The sequence below is a fragment of the Silene latifolia genome, chromosome 5, assembly GCF_048544455.1.
Source record: "Silene latifolia isolate original U9 population chromosome 5, ASM4854445v1, whole genome shotgun sequence".
NCBI lineage: Eukaryota > Viridiplantae > Streptophyta > Magnoliopsida > Caryophyllales > Caryophyllaceae > Silene > Silene latifolia.
The window spans coordinates 14,715,054-14,740,508 of NC_133530.1; the positions used below are offsets into that span (position 1 = coordinate 14,715,054).

Sequence of the window (25,455 nt, forward strand, 5' to 3'; positions counted from 1 at the left end):
ACAAGTGTATGATAAGCATCGAAACATTTATCTTAATAGTTTAGCTACAGATAAGGTAAACAATTAGCGAACTTTTTAAATACAATTTCATTTTTTTTTGATGAAATAGAAATAGAAATTAACTAATTAAGTAATGCCCTTCTTCATAATTGCATCGATGAACCTAGAATTTGCGTCGTATAACTAACCATAAACTAATGTCAATACTCGCGATTAATTCATAATAGTTACCTTTGATTAAACAACTACCCGTGTCACTAAATGAACAAAACAGGGGAAGCACTTTACAAAGTAAACTACTTTCACTAAAAAAACACATGAAAATGATTATATGCGTATAAGAATACCGCCTAATAAAAGCCTTGAGTAAATATTACTAAAAAACACATAAATATTGTTAAATGTATATAAGAGTACTATCTAATAGAAGACTTATATATTGAACGAAAATAAAAACTAAATTAGATCTAGCCCGACCATTCTATTTGTTACCTAACCGATGGTAGAGAGCGAACACGCTCAACTGAATATGTGATAAACCAAAAGGCATGAAATTTAGTAGGAGTGTAGGACGATGCGTAAAAGTGTGGGAAATAATGCATGTAAATTAACGAAAGAACAAAGTTAGTAATACGCTATGAGAAAGTGATTATTACATTTAAAATAAATATTTTATGGAGCAGTAATTATTTCGCAGTAATTATTGAGATGGATCCGTCTCACGGTATTGGACGGTCTTATTCTATAATTTATATTTACGAAATGATAATCCTAGGCACACCTCAAATAATTAATAGTAGTTATTATATGAGAGAGTTTCAACAGTTCATTTTAATATTTTATTAGCCAATATATTGTATATATTGTTTGAGTTGTAATTAGTTAAGTAAATCATATCTTTGTATTATATTTAGGAAAGATAGTTATCCTAGTTTCTAGATAACCAATAGATTGTATATGCTATATATATTGAAGGAATACATCTAACCCTAATTAAGGGATTGAACACTTTCATGGTATCAGGTTGAACTCCGATCCTCCTGTTTCCTCGTTCATTTTTTGCCTCCGGCAGAACGTCGTTCCCTCGCCTCTCCCTAGCCTCACGCTACAATGGTTGACGGCGAAAATTCGACCCAATCCAAGCCAATCCTTCACCCCGTCTACACCGTTACCAATATTCAAAATAAGGTTCGTGTATTAGACGGCGCAAAAGTATCATATGCTTCATGGGTGAATCTTTTCACACTCCATGCGCGTGGATACAAAGTGTTGCACCACATCGACAATACGTCCGCACCGCCAAAGACCGACCCACAGTACGATTCGTGGTGCGAAATCGATGCCCACGTTCTCCAGTGGATCTATGGTACTATGTCGGATGAGTTGTTACTCCGTGTCCTTGAACCCGAGTCCACTGCACAAGAGGCTTGGAACCGTGTCAAGAACATTTTTCTCAACAACAAGGGCGCTCGCGCCGCTAGTCTCGAGAGTGAGTTTCACGCTCTCAAACTCGGTAAGTTCCCGTCTTTCGATGCTTATTGTCAACGTCTTCGTGAGTTGTCCGGTCAATTGAAAGATGTCGGCGCTGCAATCACCGATCAACGATTGGTTCTCCAGTTAGTGCGTGGCTTACCTCAGGAATATGATACGGTAGCCGCGTACATCAATCAAACTTTACCCAATTTTGAAACCGCAAGAAGTATGATTGAACTGGAAAATCATCGTCAATCAAGCCGTGAAGAAGCCACGGCCCTGGTTGCTCCGCCATCCCCCTCCACTGATGACGCCCCTGTTCCTCCTCGCAACAACAAACGCAGTAATGGTGGCAAACGCGGGACGAACAAGGGGAAATACAATAATAACAGTGGCAGCGGTCGATCTCAGTCAAAATCCGCCACCCCTACTGCACCCATGGCTTCACCGTGGGGGACCATGCTCGGCTGGCCTGGTCAGTGGACCCCTCCACCCTGCCCATACCCTACTTACCCAGGGTGGACTGCTCCTTGGACGCCATGGCACTCCCCGGCTGATCCCACATCCTCCTCTGGTTCTCGCAACAACCGTGGCTCTCGCCAGTCTGCTGCTACCTTCGGGCAGGCCCACATGGCCGCTGATGATGCTTCGCAACCGTAGCCCACGGACTTAGCACAGGTATTCGCGGCTCTACAGTTGCAGTCCCAGAATTCTAGTCCATTTTACATGGACACTGGCGCATCGTCGCATTTGAGTGCGGATGCAGGTATGTTCCCTCGTCCTCTCGATTCTAGCACGATTAATTCAATTTATGTCGGTAATGGTGCTCGCATACCCGTTCATGGGTCCGGTAACACTGCCTTAGCTACTACTAATAGGACCCTTCACCTTCACAATGTGCTATATACTCCACACATAATTAAAAATCTTATATCCGTTCGACAATTTACCAAAGACAATATTGTATCTGTCGAATTTGATCCTTGTGGTTTTTCTGTGAAGGATTTAGCGAATGGGAATCTGATTCTGAGGAGCAATAGTGATGGTGACCTATACCCCGTGTCAGCCGCATCCACCACGAAGTCTTCCGAGTCAAACCCGCACCTCCTTGCTTTTTCTACCGATGTCTGGCATTCCCGTCTTGGTCATCCGGGTGCCAATATTTTAAAATTTCTTACGTCCAAGTCTAATATTCATTGTAGTAGTAATAATACTTTATCGTCTTTATGTCACTCTTGCCAAATAAGTAAGCATAAACGATTGCCATTTCATGATTCAAATTCTACTACTATTGCGCCTTTTGACATTATTCATAGCGACTTATGGACGTCACCCATTACAAGCAAAGCAGGCAACAAGTACTATTTAATCTTGCTTGATAATTTTACCCAATTTGTTTGGGTGTACCCGCTAAAATTCAAATCCGAAACATTCACTAAAATTCTAAATTTTCGTAATTATGTCACTACTCAATTTCAACGTTCCATTAAAGCTTTTCAGTGTGACTTAGGCCGTGAATTTGACAACAATGAGTTTCGTAATTTTGCAAATAAAAATGGCCTAATTTTCCGGTTTTCATGTCCCCAAACATCCTCCCAAAATGGCAAGGCAGAGAGAATGCTTCGACGTCTTAATGAAATTGTTCTTGCCTTACTCCATCACTCGTCTACACCACCGGAGTTTTGGGTCGATGCCCTACAAACTGCGGTCCACCTACACAATATTCTACCCACCAAAATTCTCCAATTCCGCTCACCAACTTCCGCTCTCTTCCACAAAAATCCCTCCTACTCTCATCTCCGTGTCTTTGGTTGTGCTTGCTATCCAAATTTGTCTTCCAAACGACCACACAAGTTAGCACCTCGGTCCACAAAATGTGTCTTTATAGGATATCCCCAAGAGTTTCGTGGCTACAAGTGTTATGATTTAGCTAGCGGTAAGCTTATTATTTCGCGTCATGTTACTTTCGATGAAACGGTTTTCCCATTCGCGAAGTCTACCTCACATGCCACTCGTCCTTACCACTTCCTTGACCCTCCCCTTAACCCTGCTGTCCTCCACTACCTCACTCAGGCCGTACCCCAACCCCAACAACCCACCTTCCCTCGCTCCCCTATTACTCCACACTCCCCTCCTACAAACCAATCCCCTCCTCCTCACTCTCCGCCTACATCCCCTGCCCAGCCATCTCCCACGACCACAGACCCCGACACCACATCCTCTGCCTAGCCACCTTCCACGAACACTGACCCCCAACTCTCCTCTTCACACTGCCCAGCCCAACCGTGAACATGTCATGCAAACTCGTGCTATGCACGACATTTTCAAGCCCCGCATTACCTACATCCCTCCTTACCCCGTCTGACCCAACCATATCACCCATTCCCAAATCACCCAAACTTGCCCTTCAGGACCCGAATTGGCATGCGGCCATAACTGACGAATATCGTGCTTTAATTGACAATAAAACGTGGGAACTGGTGTCCCGACCCTTGAATGCTCCTATTATTCGGTGCCTTTGGTTGTTTCGTCATAAGTACAGGTCTGATGGTTCTTTGCAGAGGTACAAGGCCCGCCTTGTCGTTAATGGTAAATGTCAACAGGTTGGCGTGGATTGTGACGAAACATTCAGCCCGGTGGTCAAACAAACCACAATTCGGTCTGTCTTAAGCATTGCTACCTCTCGCTCCTGGCCCATTCATCAACTCGATGTGAAAAACGCATTCTTACATGGGGATCTTGTTGAAACAGTTTTTATGCATCAACCGCCAGGATTCGTTAACCCCGCTACTCCCCATCATGTCTGTCGCTTGCGTAAGTCTTTATACGGTTTAAAGCAAGCCCCCCGGGCTTGGTATCATCGGTTCGCGACTTTTGTTCAAACTAAGGGGTTTCGGAGTAGTGTCTGTGATCAGTCACTCTTTATTTACCGGGATGGTGCTCACATGGCTTACCTTCTTCTATATGTCGATGATATTATTTTAACTGCTTCCAGCGATACTCTACTTCGACAAATTATTGGTGCTCTATCGTCCGAGTTCGCAATGACTGATCTTGGTAAACTAAATCACTTTCTCGGGATTAAGGTGCATCGTGGAAAATCAGGTTTGTTCTTATCTCAGTCCCAATATGCCCGTGACATTCTCAAACGCGCCAATATGGGCTCATGTAATCCCGCCTCTACACCGGTTGATGTCGGTGCGAAACTTTCTTCCACGGCAGGTCCTCTTATGACCGACCCAACACTGTATCGCAGCCTCGCAGGTGCTCTTATTCAATATCTCACTATTACTAGGCCCGATATCAGCTATGCCATTCAACAGGTATGTCTCTTTATGCACGCCCCTCGTGAGCCGCGTTTTCAATTTCTCAAGCGAATTTTACGCTATGTTAAAGGAACCATCGATCATGGTTTTACTATCTCGAAGTCACCCGCCTCTCACACTATCACTGCCTATTCTGATGCGGATTGGGGAGGGTGTCCCGACTCACGACGATCAACTTCCGGCTATTGTGTTTTTCTGGGTAATAATTTAGTGTCTTGGTCTTCGAAACGCCAAACCACTATCTCTAAATCTAGTGCGGAAGCTGAATATCGGGGTGTTGCGAATGCGGTTGCCGAAGTTAGCTGGCTACGTAATCTTTTACTTGAGCTTCATGTTCCTATTACTCGAGCTAGTCTAATTTATTGTGATAATGTGTCTGCGGTTTATTTGTCTGGCAATCCCGTTCAACATCAGCGAACTAAACACTTCGAGATTGACATACATTTTGTTCGCGAAAAGGTCCGTCTTGGTCTCGTTAAAGTCTTACACGTCCCAGCTGAGTACCAATACGCATATATTTTTACTAAGGGCCTACCCAAGTACCTGTTTAATCGTTTCCGGTCCAGTCTTAGCGTTTGCTCCGCTCCCGTTCCGACTGCGGAGGTGTATTAGTCAATATATTGTATATATTGTTTGAGTTGTAATTAGTTAAGTAAATCATATCTTTGTATTATATTTAGGAAAGATAGTTATCCTAGTTTCTAGATAACCAATAGATTGTATATGCTATATATATTGAAGGAATACATCTAACCCTAATTAAGGGATTGAACACTTTCACATTTATATAAAAAATTTAGGAAAATGAGTTACTGCCACCCCGTGACGCTCAATCTCGGCGCCACCCCTCACATGTAATAAGTGGGGACCTCATAATAATGGGTGTACCCATTAATATTAAATGGGGACCCCAATAATAAGGAGTGCATGAGAGAGGGTGACGCCTAGATTGAGCGCCACCCGGTGGCGCCGTATCATTATCAAAAAATTTATCTTTCATTGAGACGGTCTTATTCTAGAATTTGCGAATGATTAAAGAAATAAAGAATACAAAATGGAGAATCCAACCAAATATGGATTAATTTATTTGATTATTCTATAAACAAATACAAATAATAAAGGCGGTAAATATGCAAACATAATCCTAAAATATCGTGCATACCTTTTCAATTTATATTTTATATCTACCCATCTATCGTTGCAGCATGCACAACAATCTGATCATAATAAGGAGAAATTGATAAGTATAATTCACATTCTAAACAATTCGAATGAGCATGGAAAATTAAATACAAAAAAGTGCGATAAATATATATAAATGCTCAATTTATTTTGATCATATAAATTGACGAAATCGACATATATGCCTTACAATTCGTTAAATAAATAGTAGAAACGGCTATAATGCTCGAAGACAAACTAATCTACATGATTAAACCAAAAAAAACGTAAATATCAAAACTTATGGTGGAAGGGTGTCTAAATACGCTATATTTATACTCCTAAGAAGAGGTAGTAATTAGTTTGAAAACGTTAAGAATTATCCATAATTAAAAAGTTTTATCTTAGAGTAAAACATGAGTTTCATTTAAAATAGGATGCAATCATATATTATATTAAAGCAACAACCGCAAGCCCCATTATTCGCCACGTGTTACAGCCCCTCCATATGCCACGTGTCACTCTCAATTTTATAAAAAAAAAATATTTTGCAATCACGTAAACAAAGCTAAAAAAACTGTAACTTGCTGATTTTGAACTTTATTCTTGCGTAAATTAAGGAGTTATTTTCGGTGGAAAATTTCAGCAAACAGCTTAAAAAATGTTTAGGATATAATTTATGAAGTCATTTTTTAACATATTTTCGGAAAAAGATTTCGTATAATCACACAAATAATGCCGACTTTAACTCCAACAATCTCGCCCTACCCTCGCCCTACCCTGATACACATGAAATCATTTTTATAGAAACATTATAATAAAAAGATTTTATTTGTTCCCTTAATTAGTTAGAAAGATTATAGGATTGTAACCTTAATTAGTTAGAAATATTATCCGAAAAATATAACAAATCTTGCCAATTTCAGTTTGCCATTAGTCTCCGCCAAAAATATTCTACAACATAATGTTATTGAATTTTAATAAACCTAAAATTAAATAACTTATATAAATATATAAGTGAAAGGTGCTGACTTTGAGCTTTATTCCTGCGCAATTTAAGGAGTTATTTTCGGTATAAAATTTCAACAAATCAACTTTTAAAAATTCAGTAGAAGTTACCCAAAAGTATCAAAAAATTCGAAATCTTGATAGGAAAAGATTATAGGAGAAAGCAGCCGTATAATCACACAAAAAATGCCAAATTTTACTCCAAAAATCTTGCCGTACTTTGATACATGGGAAATCATATTTATAGAAAGATTTTTGGAAAAAGATTTTATTTAGTTAGAAAGATTATATGATTGTAACCTCAATTAGTTAGAAATATTATCCGAAAAATATCACAAATCTTGCAAATTTCAATTTAGCCAAAATCTCGGCCAAATCAATTCGATTTTACAAAAATATTCTTTCTTAGCATAACAGTTAAACTGATTTTACAAAAAATATTCTGCAAAATAATTAGTTACAGAATTTTAATAAACCTAAAATTGTATAACTTATTCATCTTTTTTTTGTGCTCTAATCTACTCTTCACAATACTTCTTTATACTTCTTTTAACTTGGAGTTACTGTAATTAAGTTTGGTTTAAAAATATATATCTACCATATAATTTTACACAAGTGACAATACAACACTAACCAATGACGTAGAAATTCACAACGGTTATGGTTGTATTCACCACCATTTTGATACCTCACATTATAAATGCATAGTTGGTATTTCTTAAGATAGGGTTAAATAACACCGTACTTGGATGGATCAAACAAGCTTATTATTAATCCCTAGATATTATGCTTTTGTCCTATTTATTTTATTTGATCCGTTTTATGTTTAAGACGATATATTAGAATTTAGAACCTAAACATTAATACGTCAACGGGGTAGGAAAATAACATGTGTCGCATTGCAATAGTTTCAGTTTGTGCAATAACAATTCGGTAAATAAAGTATGAAGTTTCATACTCCCTATTGGGCGATTTCGTCCCGATCATTCATTCGATTGCCTTTGATTTGGACACAAATGGCAAGAAAATAGGAGGGGTCAATTATTAAATAACAAGTTAATCAAATTGAGTGTGGAGTATCAAATTGCTTATCAAAGGCATTCCTAAAATATAAAGGCACACAATGAGACAACCCAAAATGGAATAAGCAAATAAACGAGTAGGACAAATGGAGTTTCATATAAGGAGTTACTAATCCATTGTTTTACACAATTCGGGTTCAGATTAAGCTTTGGTCCTAAATTCGGGTGTCAGGTAGAGTTATTCAGATTCGCTCAATTTGGGCAAGTCTAAGTTACCTCAGCCGCCTACTTCGACTATTTGCCAATAGCTTATCAAAAGTCGAGAAAACAATCATAGTATTTCGAGTAAAAAAATTCATAGTATCAAAAGTGTATGAGCAGTAGACAAAGTGAAATTTTCTATAATTTAATAATTTACTAAATCCAAAAAATATGTAAGTTGTTATTTTTAATAATACTTTCCGTTTTCACCCGTGCAGTGCACGGGTTCAAAAACTAGTATTACATTATAAAAATCCATGCACTATCAGTAGTACAATGATTATTCGAAAACGGGTACACCCATTAGATTAATTAAATTTAAGAGATTTATGATTATTAAGCTTTTTATTGATATATAATATTGCTTGAAAGTTGTTCAGAAATTTTGGACTCTCTGTAATCGCTTGAAAAAAGATTCATTTAATAATATAGATAGTAGATATATGGATTATATTGATTCATTCAACACCTTTGAGTGATTTTATTGGAAAAATCATTTTATTATATGGATTGATATCGCCACTACTTTACTTTCCAACTAGTTGGCGAAGCATAAATCAAGGTGACAAATTCCAGTAAGGATCCTCTGTCCCACTTTTGTGTCACATTGTGTGTGTCACTCCACTTATATTTTGACTCATCACTTGTTGCAAAATAAAATATTGCAATAATTGGAGTAATTTGTTGATGTGTTAGAAGATGATTGGAGTGGTACATACATTGGGACACCAAATGGGACAGAGGATCCCCACTCGACAAATTCCCCCACAAAGTTTTCCATATTTTAAAAGAAAAGAATAAAAGATTCTTGATTTAAAGGAGTGAATAAAAAGATTCGTACCACAAAAAAAAAAGAGTGGATAGAAAATTCTTACCCTAGTGACCTAGTGAATTGGAATATGAGTCTACTTTTCTACTTGCGTATATCACACGTCGATAAGAACCAGACGATTATATAAACGACTACGGTGGCCGTATGTTTAGTGCAAGCCAGGCACAGCTAGTGTTTAAATCGTTATACATATCTTCTCAATTTTCAAGGTAAGAAATCGTTTGCTTACATGATTATTTCAAATATACCTTCTACTTTGTAGGATTCAATTAATATGTAGTATCTAGAGACGGAGGGAGTAATTGCCATTTGGTTTTTTATTACTTCCGAAATTTTGAAAGAAAGATTATTCGAACTTATTAATATGTGATGTATGATTTTACCATCAAAATTAGGTATGGCAACGATGCAAGAGCAGAATGGCACGGTTTGCGACAAGACGCCTAAACAGGCACAAAATGGCACCCAAGTCACCATCACTAATAAGGACCATTTCGTGATGAACTTAGATAGATCTCATAACTGGTCCGGCGTTCCGACTGGCTCTTTTCCGACCTCAATTTATCCCAATACCAATGCCACATTTACCCACTTGAAGGGAAACAATTTTGGTTCCAAAGCCGTTGTAGTGTATAATGGGAGAAATGCGGTAGGCAGGATCTGTTCGTGGGTTTTGGCATGGCATGCACCTGCAGATAACACAGCACCCCTGCCTCCTAACAGGGTAAATATGAATTATTATTTTAAATGCAAAGCGTATATTTTTTTTTTGCTGCGAATATCTACAAAAAACACTTTTCTTTTCCTTTTTTTTTTCAATTTGCACTTTTTTTGTTGTCAACTCCATTTTTTTTGGCCCAACCCGCTTTCCCAAATACCCTTATTGTAAGTTCAATTCAAAAATTCAAACAACAAAGAACAAGTACACTAATAAAGCACGAGAAATGAGTTAAATTCTTCCAAACAATTATTTTGCGACGGAAGTTAATAAAAATAAAATAAATTTATTTTAGACGCAAAAAAAAAAAATGGCCACAAGATCAGTCACAATTTTCTGCAGCAAAACCCATCAAACCACTTCGCCGCAAGCACACGGTCGATTGGCAAACCTTATACGATGATCAATCATTTTGTACTTGGTTTTTATGTAGGTATATGTTTTATGTGGCCCAAAACAAGCCATTGACAATTTGAGCTTCGATCAAATTCAACAAGCCTTGGACAATGCCTCAACTTCGGACACTTTCACAGACCAAGCTACCAAGACCTCTATTGATGGCAACATCAATGACTTAGTCCCAGACGTTGCTACTCTTCTTGCGGAATTCAAACTTGTCCCATAAAGACATGGACTTATAGTTCTCCATATAACATATTGTAATAATAATGGGTCGAAAAATTACCGTGTTATGAGATGAAACTTAAATAAAGCATTAAATGCGATAATAATTATGATATTGGACTTCTTCTTTTGTCTATTTCAACTATCATATATATATGCAAGCCTAATTACTAGTACATAATGCAATAAGACGGATAATTTGCGATGCTTAAGCTGATGCTCGATTAGACCCTTAGATTATGTAATTGCCTTTCAAGGATTTCCCCCTAATAAATTCTAGTTTTGTAATCAAGGGCGATCCCACCTGGTGGCAAACGGTGGTTCTTTACTACCCCAAACATAAAAGATTTGTTTAGAGTGCGGATTTTGCTACTCCAAACATTCTTTGAATAGTAGATAGGTAAATGTTATCCCATTTAATGTACAATAAATATCTTGTAGCTCGTAGTAAAGACTTTGATTTTTCCCCCTTATTGCCCCGAGTTCAAATCCCCTTATATGCATATTTCTCTCTTAGATAAATATTTAATTTGCAACATGTTTCAAATTGTCGGATTGGATTTACATTTATATTTTCTCGTAACCTTACTTAGAGGGGTTACAAAATTACAATGACCCCCTAAACACCCGTTAACTCACAATTAAAATGAATGTCAATCTATTCAACTTTAGACCTTTGTTAGTCTTATACATTGTCGAGTAATCCATCCGTGTGAATCAATATCGGTCATTGGTGATTTAGGTTGTGTTTCGGATGGTACAAAGAAGATTAATTTGGATATAAGTTTAACCTCGAGTTGGGTCATTTCGGTTTACCCACTTTTTGATTTTTACTAGGTGGATTTAGAATGGTTCGGATCGGATATCCTAGGATAATATAAGCTTAAATTCTAGAGTAACTTATCTAACAAATTTTCAATTCTTTTTTATGAACGCTAGTTCATTTTATCTTAAAATTGGATTATTACGTCTTTCGTCCTAGTCATTTGTACGTTTACCTATTTCATTTGTGTGTGTCTCATTAATATTTTATCTTTCTACATTTAGAATATTTCTAAAGGTAATTTAATCATCCACGTAACCTATTGTCAACTTATCACTCGATAATAATACTCACAAATAATTATTGGAAATATATCGTCATTATCTTTTTTTTTTTGGTTAAATGTAAGAATATATTAAAAAATCGAGAAAAATCCATGTACATGCTAGACGGGTACCCGTGAATACCCCAGATCATCCTCACATACCTCCTTATCCTTATCTCTATCTGAAAACTAACAATCAACAAAAATCAGATCCCCTTTGCATATGCAGAACACTTCGTCTTCATCCTTGTGTCTTCATCAACTTCATCACTGCCCCTCCATACTTTCAATCAAACCTCGCCAAATCTCGCCTCATACCAACGTCTATCCTTTGCTGCTAACGGCTTCTTGATCAATTTCCCAGATCTAATAATTTTGATATCATGGATGATTCTTGTGGCGATTTTCTCGTATCTCCACCAGACTTTCGATTCGCGCTTTATTTCGCTGATTCCAAATATGGTACACCCCCGCCATCAACACCATCATCTGTATCCCCCTTTGGAGCTTCGTCCCTCTTCTGTGCACACCCCAATCCAGGCTCCTATCGCTAGGTATGCTCATCTTGCCTTTTGAATTTAATTCATTGATTACTCTACTGCTGTATGCACATTTCGAAAACAAATGCTCTTGTGTTTCGTGTGATTGAGCACATAGACAATAGATTGCCTCATCAGAAACCCCTATACGATGTAATTTTGATTTGGTATTTAGGGATTCATTCAAGATTAACCAAGTGAATATGCTGTGTTTAGGTAGAGACCACCTATTCCACACCATACTCGCCCACCTGACCTTAGGACCCCTTTCTCGCAGCCACTCATAGCAGCCACTTGCTGTGTATCCTTTGGATTCAACACTCCAAATTCCATTATCAAATCCCGCGGCCAGGTCTTCCTTAGTCTTACAAATCTTTCGCCATGCCCAACTTGACTAATTGGAAGGGGTATACTCCATCTAGGGCTTTCCTTTTAGATATACCTGATGCACCCATTTAACCCACAAGCTGTCCTTCTTCTTAGCTATCCAATTCACCAATTTACCCACTATGGCTTTATTCCAGAGGCCTTGGTCACGTATGCCCAATCCTCCTTCCTCTTTAGGTCTGCAAACTTTTTTCCAAGCCACTAAAGGAACTCTCTTGTACTCCATTTTCCCATCCCATAGGAAGTTTCTGCAAATGACCTCAATATTATGAATAACTCCTTTTGGGATAATAAATATAGAAGCCCAGTAGGAATGCAAGGTAGTTAGGACAGCTTTAATGAGCACCAGTCTCCCAGCATAAGACAATTTTTTGGCCCCTAATCCATGAACTCTCATACAAATCTTTTCTATCAGCACATCACAATCCTTCCTCCTAAGTCTAGTTGTTTGAATGGGCATCCCAAGATACTTGAAAGGAGTGGTACCTTCCTTAAACCCAGACACATTGAGTATGTCTTGTTTAAGTGTTTCAGGGACCCCATTGAAATAAGCATTAGACTTAGAGGGACTTACTTTGAGACCAGATGTTCCTGAGAAGGTATTAAAGGCCTTTAGAATAAGCATCATAGAGGTGGCATCCCCCTTGCAAAACATCAGAACATCATCTGCAAACATAAGATTTGTGAGTTTAAGTTCCTTGCATAGAGGGTGAAATCTGAAACCTTCTCTCCTAGCAGCATAACTTATAGTTCTTAAGTAGTCCATGCATAAAGTGAAGAGTAAAGGGGATAGAGGATCCCCCAGCCTCAACCCCCTCTTCCCTTGGAAAAAACCAAAGTTCTCTCCATTAAATGAGAGAGTAAAGGAAGCTGTGGACACACATTGCATTATCATCTCTTTAAACTGTGTTGGAAAGTTCAAGGCATCCAGTAGTTGACTGAGAAAGCGGCGTGCAAGCCAAAACACAGTCTAAAGTGCATAAATCTACTACAAACGGAGGGGGAAGATCCCACTCAAAACAACCCAATAAAATGCTAGAGTCTCTAATGGAATGATGAGCAATGGCATCCGCAACACGATTGGCCGATCTCTTCTCAAACACCAGCTTCAAATGAGGGGAGTCCTGCAAGAGGGCCCTACACTCAAGAATGATGTTAGTAAACGGACCAATGGGGGCAGAGGGGCATAAAATAGTGGTAACCGCATCAAGACAATCAGAAGCAATTAAGACATTGTTCACAAGGACTTTAGAACGCAAAAGCCCATCCCGAATGGCAAGGATCTCACAAAGGTAAGGGTTATGACCAAGGAAACGGGTGGACCATCCTAATACCCAGGAACCAGAACCGTCTCTGATGACACACCCCAGGCTGGCAGAAGAAGAGGAGGGGGAGAAAGCCGCATCAACGTTGGTCTTAAACCAACCAAGCGGCGGAGGGGCCCAGCTCAAAGGATAGCTAAAGGCATCATGGTGGGTGGTAATCGTAACAGGGGTAGAGTGAGAACAGTCAGAGGCACGGGTCCAGGTAAAGGATTGGGAAACAACAGAGGCGCAGAAGGTGGAGGGGTGGGTGCCGAGGGTGCTAGAGGTGGAAAAGGTCAAGTCACAGCGTCTCAGCCAAAGACGCCAGAGGACGAAGGTAAAGAGGGTAGTCCAACTAGGGGTGTGAGAAGTGCAGTTATCGTAAATCCAATGATGGAGGTCAGAGTCAAAGAAAGAGTTAGAGACATTTAAAGCGGACCAGGCGAGAGAGGCGAAGCTACAGTCGCGGAGGGCATGAAGGGAAGTCTCAGGTATAGAGGGGTTGGGACACAGAGTACAAGACGAACTGGGCAAGATACTCCTGGAGAAGAGGGAAGCTTTGTGGGGTAATTTGTTCCACCACACGAGCCAGAGAAAAATTTTTATACGAGGTTGGGTTGGAAGGCCCCATAGCCAGCCTAGGTCAGAAGGGAAAGAGGAAGGGGTAGAAGGGAGGATAGGCTGGCAGAGAGAGGAGTAGGTGCCGCTGATAGAAAATTTTCCTTTAGGAGCAAGGGAGGTGGTGAGGATATCAGGTCTGGGGGCCTGTTATATAGTCTTATCAAGTCTTGGCAGATGAGTACATTTTCCAGGATACTTCTCCCCTTTATGAAAGCTCCTTGATTTTGATCAACAATGTCAGGTAGGATACTCCCCAGTCTTGAGCAATTATGTTAATCTAGCGTCATTATCTTCCTAGTTATTCACTCATATCTTTTTGTATGTTTTAATAATTCATGTCCATATAACTTTCCTTAATTTGCTTGTATAAAATCTCCATGAATGATAGTATATTGTGGCTAGGTTTAGGTCTCTTAGGCTCTTAGCTTTATTAGTCAATGTCCTCATATACACATATATATTATTTATGCAATTCCTATTGATTCTCTATTCTCACAAATAGTCTGCTTCTATTTTCATGGTCTTTGTGCCAATTTCAAAGTATTAGAGATATTAGGAATATCTTATTATAGATATGATTAGGAAAATATATTTTCCTAATATCTCTCTAATATTAAGGTAGCAAATGATCGGGACGGTGGGAGTCCCACTTTTAATGAATTCACAACTCTGTTTTTTTACATACAAAAGTAAGTAGAAAATAAGTATTAGCTATTTAACTTGAGTTGCCATTTTTTTTAAGATTCTCATAAGGTACTCTCTTTAGAAAAAGAAAAGAAATGAAGAATATGATTCTTGTTTTAAAAGAGGTGATAGAAAATTCTTACGCTATGGTGTAAATTAGAATAATGAATCTACTTTTTTATATCCGTACGTTATTGAGCATAGATGTTTTCGAACACACTACTATGGTTGAGACAAGCAAGACACCACGTTGAAATTATTAACATCTGATTTCGAACACGCGTTTCTAGGTAAGAAGAATTTTGGTGCATAAAACTAATTATTGTTCTTGATATTTATTAAATAAATTGCTATTTGTTTTTTTTTTTTAATTTCTTTCGCTGTTTTGGAAGGAACTAAGTGATTAAGATTATTTTTAAATTAGCTCGTATTCTTATCTTAATAGTTCGTATTCTTATGTGCTCGTATTTTAAATCTCATAATCTTTTTAAGTTTGTATTATTTTTACATTAGCTCGTATTCTTATCTTAATAGCTCGTATTCTTATGTGCTCCTATATTTAAATTCGTGATCTTTTTGAGCTCGTATTCTTTTGCTCGTATTTTTTAACTCGTATTCTTTTAATAATAGCTCGTATGATTGATATAGAAATTTACGTCAAAGTAGTATTGTTAGATGCATTTTTACTTTTGATGTTAATGTAAATTGCTTCTCATTCACCGAAATATTGTTAGATGCATTTTTCCCCTTGATGATGATGTTAATTGATTCCCTTTCACTATTTTAGAATCAAAATTAGGAAGAAGAGGGGTTTGTCGACTATCGTTTAAGAGAAATTTAGAGAAGTGAAAGATGAGGGTTTGTCGACCGAGAGAAAACAGAATTAGGGAAAAAGAAGATGGGTAGATTTTTTTATTTTTATTGTACTTTAGATACTTTGATATATAATATATGAGTCTGTTGTATAATGCTATTATACTATAGGGGGTAGGATCTTATTTGTGCTCCGTAATACTGTAATAGATTGAAGAGAATTTTATTGATTCTCGATGGGATAAGAATAAAAATATTAAGATAAATATTAGGTAAATGAATAAAATGATTAAAACTAAAGGCAATGATGCTTTAGATATTTCAAGGCACGTAAGATGAAGTTGTATATAAAATGCAAATGGGTTGGCGTAGAACAACACAGGCGGACTTGAAAGCAAGACAATCACAGGGATCAGTATTCAGTATCATGCAAGAACAAAATGCCACGGTTTACAAGAAGACAGTCAAGCAGACACAAAATGCTTCCCAAGCCACCCTGCATAACCAAACCCATTTTCTTATAACCTTAGATAGATCTCATTGCTGGTCAGGCGTTGTGTTCCGGTTGGCACTTTTCCGGCGACAAATTTTCCCAATACCAATGCCATATTTACCCACTTGAAAATTTCCAAAGCGGCCCTAGTGTATAATGGAAAAAATGCATCATGCACGGACTGTTCGTGTGTTTTGTCATGGCAGCATACACATGTAGATACCACACCACCCCAGGGGCGGACGTATGATTTTCCTTTAAGGGGGGCACAATTTTTTTCTCGTCACGACAAATATCGCTTGAAGGATAATCTCGAAAATCGATAAGTGATAGTCGATTTTTAAATACTTACCCAAAATTAGTAATTTTTGAATGATTTTTCGAAAATAAAATACATCATGATAATTTACGTAAAAGCAAGCAGGAGTCGAACACAGGATCCCTTGCAAGAATTACAAATCACTTAACCGCTGCGCCATATTCCATTTGTGATATTAATGGCTATGTTTAATACTTATTATAAACTTTCAGAATATCATGGTGGGCACGTGCTTACCCGGACCCCCTAAATCCGCCCATGCCACCCATGTCTCCTAAGAAGGTAAATATGAATTATTTTAAACGCACGTATTTATATTTGCGATACATTAGTTAATCATTTTATGAGGTTGCAATTTATTTTCCTTGGTCATTCTTAATTTTTTTTACTTGGTTGAAACGCAAGTATATGCTATATGTGGTCCAAAACAAGCCATTGCCAATATGACCTTTGATCAAATTCAGCAAAACTTGGACACTGCGTTAACTTCTGCCACTTTTACCGACGTGGCTACCAAGACCCGTGTTGAAGCAACCATCAGTGACACAGTCCCCGACATTGCTACTTTTATCGCAGAGTTTAAACTTACCCCATAGACATGGACCCATAGTTGTCCATATATATAACGTACTGTAATAATAAAGGGTCGAAAAAATTACCTTGTAATCATCTATGCCTTCATGTCAGCTTGGAGTGCAAGTGACACTTAAACGCGTAGTTTTTATTATTGACGCATAATAACTCGTGACGCTAAAAAGCGTAAAAAAATATTGACGCCAATATTTTGACGCTGTTTGCAGCGTCGAGAATATAGTTATCGACGCTTTTTTGCATTGAGAGTTGGCTTATAAGCGTCAAAAATGCAAGGAATTTGTTGTAGTGGACAAATTGTGACTAGGGTTGAAATTTGACGTTTTTTTCAATGTTTTACTAATTTTCCTCTAAAGAGATGTAACTATTGATGTACTGCGCCATATAATAAACTTCAAAGAGCATTATTAATTTTTTTTTGACAACAATAAAGCGATTCATTCATATAACATCTTGAGTAAATAGTTGCTAAGTTGTGAGCAATTCTAACCTCATTGAGGTTACAAAAGCGAAAACAACGGGTGTTTAGTGATGTTGTTTCGAAGCCCATATGTCACTATTAGCGAGTCAAAGTAGCTAATTCTAAAGTAATCAACATTAATAGGAAATATCCTTCAAAAAAAACATTAATAGGAAATATTGACCTAAAAAGGCCAATTATGAACGTTAAGATAGAAAAAAACAAAAAATAGTAATACTAAACTATAATACGGTTATGTTTTAATCCAAACGCAAGCTAATCATCACACTAATACTCCGTAAAAGATAGCCTAGGACAATAATGAAGCATTCTATAACAAAATCTACTAGCAAGTAACGACGCTAACAAGCGCCAGAAAATTGCTATTTTTAGCGCAATTAGCGGCGTTTTTATCCTATTTTTACCGACGCACTGGGAAAGCGCCGTAAAAGTGCTAGGGGCACAGGCAAAGTCGGCGCTTTTTATAGTGTCGGTAAAACCCTCTGCGGCTATTTAGCATTGCCAAAGGCCTAAAAAAACGTCGCTAAAACCCTTTTTCCTAGTAGTACCATTAAATATGTTACACGGTTGTCGCCAGATATGGACTACTCACAAGTTGTGACATAATTTATTAGAAACTAGGTAAGTGAGTAAGTCATTAGGCTAACACTTTGCTTAATTATACGAGGTAAACCCAGCTAATACACTTGAACAGGTTTAACTCAACAAATTGAGAAGCACTAAAGAGGTTAATTTCGTTTCTTGTAAAAGGACGCCTGATGAGTTTTTTCAATATTTGTTTTTTAGTTACACTAATTTAAGGAGATATGTTTGAATTGAAAAATATAATGAACGCTGAGGCAAATAATTAACCCCTAATTAAACTATGACCCAAAACTCGCTAGATCTACTATTGCCCCGACTCAATCTGGACGCGACTGAAAATAGGACAACCCGATTAAGGTGTCTAATTAAAATGACTCCGGCCAAAAACCTAGAATTCCTTTCGTCCCAATCTCAATTATTCTCTCTAAAAAACTCTCTCTAAAAATCCCAGCCTCCATCAATTATACACGGGGCTCCCATCGATTATCAATTGATAAATGGTAAGCCCAAAATTGTTTCAAATTTCAATCAATAGTCTGCATATCTATCTTTTATTCAATAAAAGTCTCCCTTTTGGTGAGAATCGTTTTTCCGTCCCTTATTTCGGGGGTTTTCCATTCATTCGTGGGTTTAGTCTCATCAATAATATAGTCAAGAGTAGTTCGTTGATGGTTCGTAGCGTGTTCTTTCAAAGGTTACAAGTGATTTGTCAACGATCTTTGGAACAGTCAAAGATAATTTTTATCTTATAATAACAAAGGATCCCCTAAAAAGCTACATGAATATAGCAATAATAGGACGAGCCGAATTGTCAGATCATGTTTTGAGATCCTAGTTTATAAGAAAGTTATTTTTCTGCGGTTTCCATTAGATTGGTTTTCGATTATAGCTCTCCTTTGTAAGTGTCGTATGACGTTCTATTAATGACTTGTTCTTTACTTTTAAATAAAGAAAATGACTCCAGCCAAAATCGAATTGAAACGGTATTAAATTTGACCACATATTCTTACATTAAAACATTTCATCGTGTAAACAAATATCATAGTTTCGGAAAAAACGACATCATCATCTCCCAATTCTTTTCGTCATCTTCTTATTAATTTGACTTATTTCTAAAAAGATGATTAGTAACTACAAAAAATGATATCAGACTATTGTATGTATAAGAGACAAAATTCTTAACTCCGTTATCAGATTAATAATATTCGGGTATATATAAACACAAAAACTCCGGAGAAACGGTCTCTCAATAGCGTTATTGAGAGACCTCTCACATGATGGGGTGAGGTACCCACTGAATTTCTTTTTTCCTTATTATGTCTCCCACTAAATTAGTGAGAGACGGTCTCTCATGAGACCTACTGATATATAAATGGGTAGAATAAGTAGAACTATCTTTCACAAGAGCGTGTTATGTGATTAAACATCGTCACAAGTTGATTCCGGCAAAACACATTATATCAATAAATGAAGGGTTAGAGTGCGTTGTATATATGCAAGGCTTGTACCTTGTACGTAGTTGTTCATCATCAAATAAAATTCTTCCAATTCTTCTCTGTTCATCGTTTCTCACCCTAAACGATAACCCAAAACTCGCTTGATCGACTATTGACCCGACTCAATCTGAACCTGAGTTAAAATAGGACAACTCGATTAAGGTGTCTATTAAAATGACCCCTTCCGATCGAAATGAAACGGAATTAAATTTGACCAGATATTCTTACTTTAAACCTTTCATAGTTTCGGAAAAAGGGAACCCTTCATCTCCCAATTCTTTTCGTCTTCTTATTAAAATTACTGATTTGATAAATTGGAGATTGTATATAACTTATATTGCATCAGAATGAATTCAATTGTGTTTTACATGGCTAAGGAATTAGCTATTTATACAAGATATGTAAGCTATATAATCTATCCTATTCACGGCAAATATTCACAACATCTATAATATATCACAAAGTAGGAAATAATAGAATTTCCTTGATTGCATAATAAGAGCCAACGGCTCTATTGGGGTTGGTGGCAACAGCTAGGTGTTGCGTAGTATCCGAGTTGCTATTACACCCCCCCTCCCCCCCTTTTCAAGTTGGAGCGTCTAGTTTGGAAACGCCCAACTTGGATAGAAGCTCGTCAAAAGATATGCGCCCGAGGGCCTTCGTAAATATGTCAGTGACCTGGGATTTTATATGCACATATTTGGTTGTGATTGTGCCTTTTTGTATTTCGTCCCGGATGTAGTGACAATCAACCTCGATATGTTTTTTCCGTTCGTGGAAGACCGGATTGTTTGCTATGTGGAGGGCGGATTGATTGTCGCAATGTAAGTGAATAGGCTCGGCGTGAGAGATGCCCATGAAGTTGATTAAGCCCTTGAGCCATTTCAATTCACATGTCATACATGCTATAGTGCGATATTCGGCTTCGGTGGATGATAGAGAGATAGTGGTCTGTTTCTTTGTTTTCCATGATATAGGCGATGAGCCAAGAAAAATGATGTAGGCCTAGAAAGAGCGACGACTTGTTGGACATGCTGCATAATCTGAATGACAATAGGCATTGAGTCGAAGATCGGAGTCGGAACGAAGTAAAATACCTTGACCCGGAGAACCCTTTAGATAGCGAACGACTTGGAGCGCAGCGGCCGAATGATCCTGCGTAGGGGCATGCATAAATTGGGCCAAAATATGAACGGAATAGATGAGTTCCGGCCGAGTAATAGACAGATAAACCAGTCGGCCCACAAGGCGACGATATGGCTGTGGGTCATTCAAAAGAGCGGCCTTGGAGAGTCCCAATTGATGATTTGGTTCCATGGGGATATGAGCGGGTTTTGCTCCTAGCAGACATGTTTCTGTCAAGTGCGTACTTGCGTTGAGACACAAAAATTCCCGAACTGTTTCTTGCGATTTCAAGACCAAGAAAATGTTTGAGGAGTCCTAGGTCCTTCATGTGAAAACATCGGCGTAGATAATCTTTAAAGTTTGTAATTACCTCGTTATTGTTGCCACAAATGACGGGGTCGTCAACATAGACGAGGACATGGATTTCCGAGTTGGATGTGGTCATCGAAAAAAGGGAGTGATCGCTCGGACACTGTTTGAAGCCATATTTAATTAATGTGGAAGCAAGTTTAGCGTACCAGCACCGTGGAGCTTGGCGTAGTCCATATAAGGATTTTTGGAGGCGACATACCAAGCCATCTTTAGGTGCGGTGAGCCTCGGAGGTAATTTCATGTAAACTTCTCCATTAAGATCACCGTTAAGGAATGCGTTGTGAACGTCCATTTGATGGAGAGTCCATTGTTTGGCAGTAGCTATAACAAGTAGGGTCCGAACCGTAACAAGTTTGACTGTGGGAGCAAATGTTTCGTTGTAATCGACCCCTTAACTTGACGATTCCCCATAACAACCAATCGGGCTTTGTATCTTTCGATTGTACCGTTGGCGTTATATTAATCTTGTATACCCATTTGGAGCCTATTGCCTTTTTGTTGGGAGGCAACGACTCTAGAGTCCAAGTGCGATTTTGTTCGACAGCATTCAGTTCGAGTTGCATAGCTTGTTGCCATTCGGGAACCTGCCCTGCATCTTTAAAAGAACTAGGCTCGTGATGTTTAGTCACGGCCGACAAGAAAGCTTGATGATTAGGAGTAAACTTAGCATAATTAATATAGTGATAAATAGGATACTTAGTAGTGACGGTGTTGGTGACATGGTGAGCACATGAGAAGATGGGCGTTTTGGTTGAACAAAATCTTTAAGGTTGGAATTCGGAATTTTGAGGCGATGGCCGCGGCCCATTATGGGTGGATTGGCGGTGGTTGGAGCGTCGGTGTGGGGGGTCGATGAGGAAGGAGTATCGGTGGTCGGACTAGAAGTGGTCGAAGGTGACGAAATGGTGTTTGACGAAATGGTGTTCGTTGAGGGTGGTTGGATAACGGTGGGTGATACCGGCTTATGATCACAGCTTGATCAATGGGTTGTAAAGTGTCGCGAAGAAAAGAAGAAGGATGTTCATTATCGTGAATGTCAAGAGCCTTGTATGGAAATTCATTTTCAATAAAAACGACATCTCGAGATTGAAATAAGATCTGGTGTCTAAGTCATAAAGACGCCATCCCTTCTTACCAAACGGGTATCCAATGAAAACACATTTTCGACTTTTGGAAGCAAACTTGTCGTGGGTACGATTTAGAGTTTTGGCATAACAAAGACAACCGAAAATACGAAGATTCTCCATAGGTGGTGGTTAATTAAATAACATTTCGTATGGAGTTTTCCCGTCAAGAAGAGGAGTTGGGGTGCGAGTTATTAAATGAACCGCAGTAAGAACACATCACTCCAAAAATATAAAGGTAAACTTGCTTGAAATAAAAGGGCACGAGCAACATTTAAAATGTGTCGATGTTTTCGTTCAACCCGACCGTCTTGTTGTGGGATGCCCACATTAGAAGTTTGAAAAACTACACCATTTTGATTGAAAATTTTTATAAGACATCGAAATTCTTTTCCATTATCGCTTCGTAAATTAAAATTTTAATTTTCTTGTTAAATTGCCTTTCAGCCATAGCAAAAAAATTGAGAAGAGTTTGTTGAGTGTCACCTTTGTTACGTAAAAGATAGACTCATGTGGATCGAGAAAAGTCGTCTACAATTGTTAAAAAATAGGTGGAGCCACACGAAGTGTTTTCGGAGTATGGTCCCCAAAGGTCGCAATAAATAAGATCAAATATAGAAGAAGCTTTATTCGTGCTTAAATGAAAGTGTTCCCATGTTTGTTTCGCGCGAAGACAAACGTCGCAAGTTCGAGTATGAAAATGTTTACTAGAATTATTATCAATAAAAGGTAAAAAACGAAAACATGTGAAGAAGGGTGCCCCAACCTTCAGTGTCATAACTCGGAGGAGTTAGTCTTTCCCACCATACAGGCTTTAGCCGACTCATTCCGAATTCCTGTCAAATAATAGAGCCCTTCTCGTTGCTCACTTGCACCAATCACTGTCTTCGAGGAACGGTCCTGAATAAGACATAATTGGTGAGAAAATTGTCTGGTAAGAGTATCGTCCATTAGTAACTTTGAGACGGAAATTAAATGACAACTTAAATTTGCAGCGTAAAGAATATTTTTTAAAATTAAACGATTTGATAATTTAATATCGCCGCATTGAGTGGCGAGAGTAAGGTCACCATTTGGTAACCCGACGGAAATAGGAGCAATAGATCAAATATTCGAAAAATGAGTTAGTGAACCTGACATGTGATTAGATGCTCCGGTATCGATAATCCAAGATAAAAGCGGAATGTTAGAAATATTACCGTGACCGGTAGACGGAGCAGATTGGTGTTCCTACCATAAACGCGTGATTGTGGCCAGGTCCGTGGGATTTAAGGAGTTGAAATCAACACTATCCATTACCGGCAGAGAGGATGAAGAAGGAGCAATAGGAGTCGGAGTTCCTTGCTGACCAGAGACCATATGTGCTCTCGGTTGAGCAGACCCATTATTATTCTGACGATTTCCCTCATAGGTATCCCAACCTTGAACATCCGGAACAAAAATTGCTCGACTAAGGTCTGTGTCACCTGGGTTGATATAAATTCGGTCTCGGGTTTTCGGTCTGATTATTGGTCGAAGTAAAATTCATAACAGCAGTATTTGAATTATGATGCGAATGACCAGAACCCTGTCCTCCCCCATTGTTTCGGTCAGAGTTTCGACTATAACTACGGTCAGAATTTCGATGGGAATCAGAGACACGAGTTGCAAAGGCCATAACATCGAGTTGGACTCGGTATTAGAACGAGATAAAAATCGTAAACCTTCTTCCCGCAAAAGTCTATTATATATAAGATCTAAATTAGGAAGAGGGGTGATACCGATAATTTGTGATCGTGCGTTATCAAACAGTGCATCCAGACCCATGAGAAAATCCCGAGCCCGTTTCTTCTCCCGTTGAGCATCCATTTTGGTTACCCAATTGCAGTGGCAGGGATTACAATCACATGTAGGCAGGGGATCAAACATGAGCATATCGTCCCATATTTTGATCATTCGACCATAGTACGACATCAAAGTTTCAGTCGGGCCTTGACGACAAGCAATTAAATCGGCTTCTAATTGAAAAGCGCGTGGATCATTGCCCTGACAGAAACGATTCTTGATATCGAGCCATATTTGCTTCGCTTCGGGTCGAGTCGAAATGGTGCGTCGTGTGTTTGCTTCGATAGAATTGAATATCCATCATGTGACCAATGCATTCGTGGCCCTCCAGGTGGAAAAATTAGCAGCGGATTCGGCAGGTTTTACGGTAGTTCCGTCGATGTATCCCTCCTTCCCTTTTGCGATGAGTGCAAGATGGAAAGAACGGGACCATTCTTCGTAATTAGACCCATTGAAAGCAATTTGTGTGATATTTGAACCGGTATTTTCGACTTGAATGATTGAAAATTGTTGTTGTTGTTGTTGAGCAGAATTGATAACTTCCGATACTTCGGAGTTCGTCATTGTTTGAGAAAGAGTCGAGTTTTATTTCGATTTGAATGAAGAGGCAGAGGAAAAATTCTAGCCTGATACCATGATAAATTGGAGATTGTATATAACTTATATTGCATCAGAATGAATTCAATTGTGCTTTACATGGTTAAAGAATTAGCTATTTATACAAGATATGTAAGCTATGTAATCTATCCTATTTACGACAAATATTCACAACAGCTATAATATATCACAAAGTAGGAAATAATATAATTTCCTTGATTGCATAATAAGAGCCAACGGCTCTATTGGGGTTGGTGGCAACAGCTAGGTGTTGTGTAGTATCCGAGTTGCTATTATGATTTCTAAAAAGATATCGAACTATTGTAAATATATGAGATAAAATTCTTAACTCCATTATCAAATTAATATACGGATATATAAATGGGTAGAATTAAGTAAAACTATAGTAGTTATTGCATCCGTACAACCGTCATACACTATAAGACGGTTCCTTTATGTAAAAAGATAACTCATTTATTAATAATAAATGAACAACTTTTTATAAAAGTTACCATCTCACGATGTGAGGACATTTTATAGTATAATTTGTGGTAAAACTATCTCTCATAAGCGTGCTATGTGACAAC

General features: G+C 38.3%; 2 protein-coding genes across 2 annotated transcripts in view; both read left to right on the forward strand.

Moving 5' to 3' along the window:
* Positions 1–10,547, forward strand: part of LOC141656802 (jasmonate-induced protein homolog) — a 38,405-nt gene extending 27,858 nt beyond the window's left edge. The window contains exon 3 of the mRNA XM_074463855.1: positions 10,235–10,547. Within this exon, the coding sequence (XP_074319956.1) occupies positions 10,235–10,426 (192 nt within the window). The 3' untranslated portion in view covers positions 10,427–10,547. The remainder of the gene's footprint in view (positions 1–10,234) is intronic.
* Positions 1–25,455, forward strand: part of LOC141656799 (jasmonate-induced protein homolog) — a 239,665-nt gene that overhangs the window by 64,906 nt on the left and 149,304 nt on the right. The window contains exon 2 of the mRNA XM_074463852.1: positions 15,062–16,263. The gene's annotated coding sequence lies outside the window, so the exon portion shown is untranslated. The remainder of the gene's footprint in view (positions 1–15,061; positions 16,264–25,455) is intronic.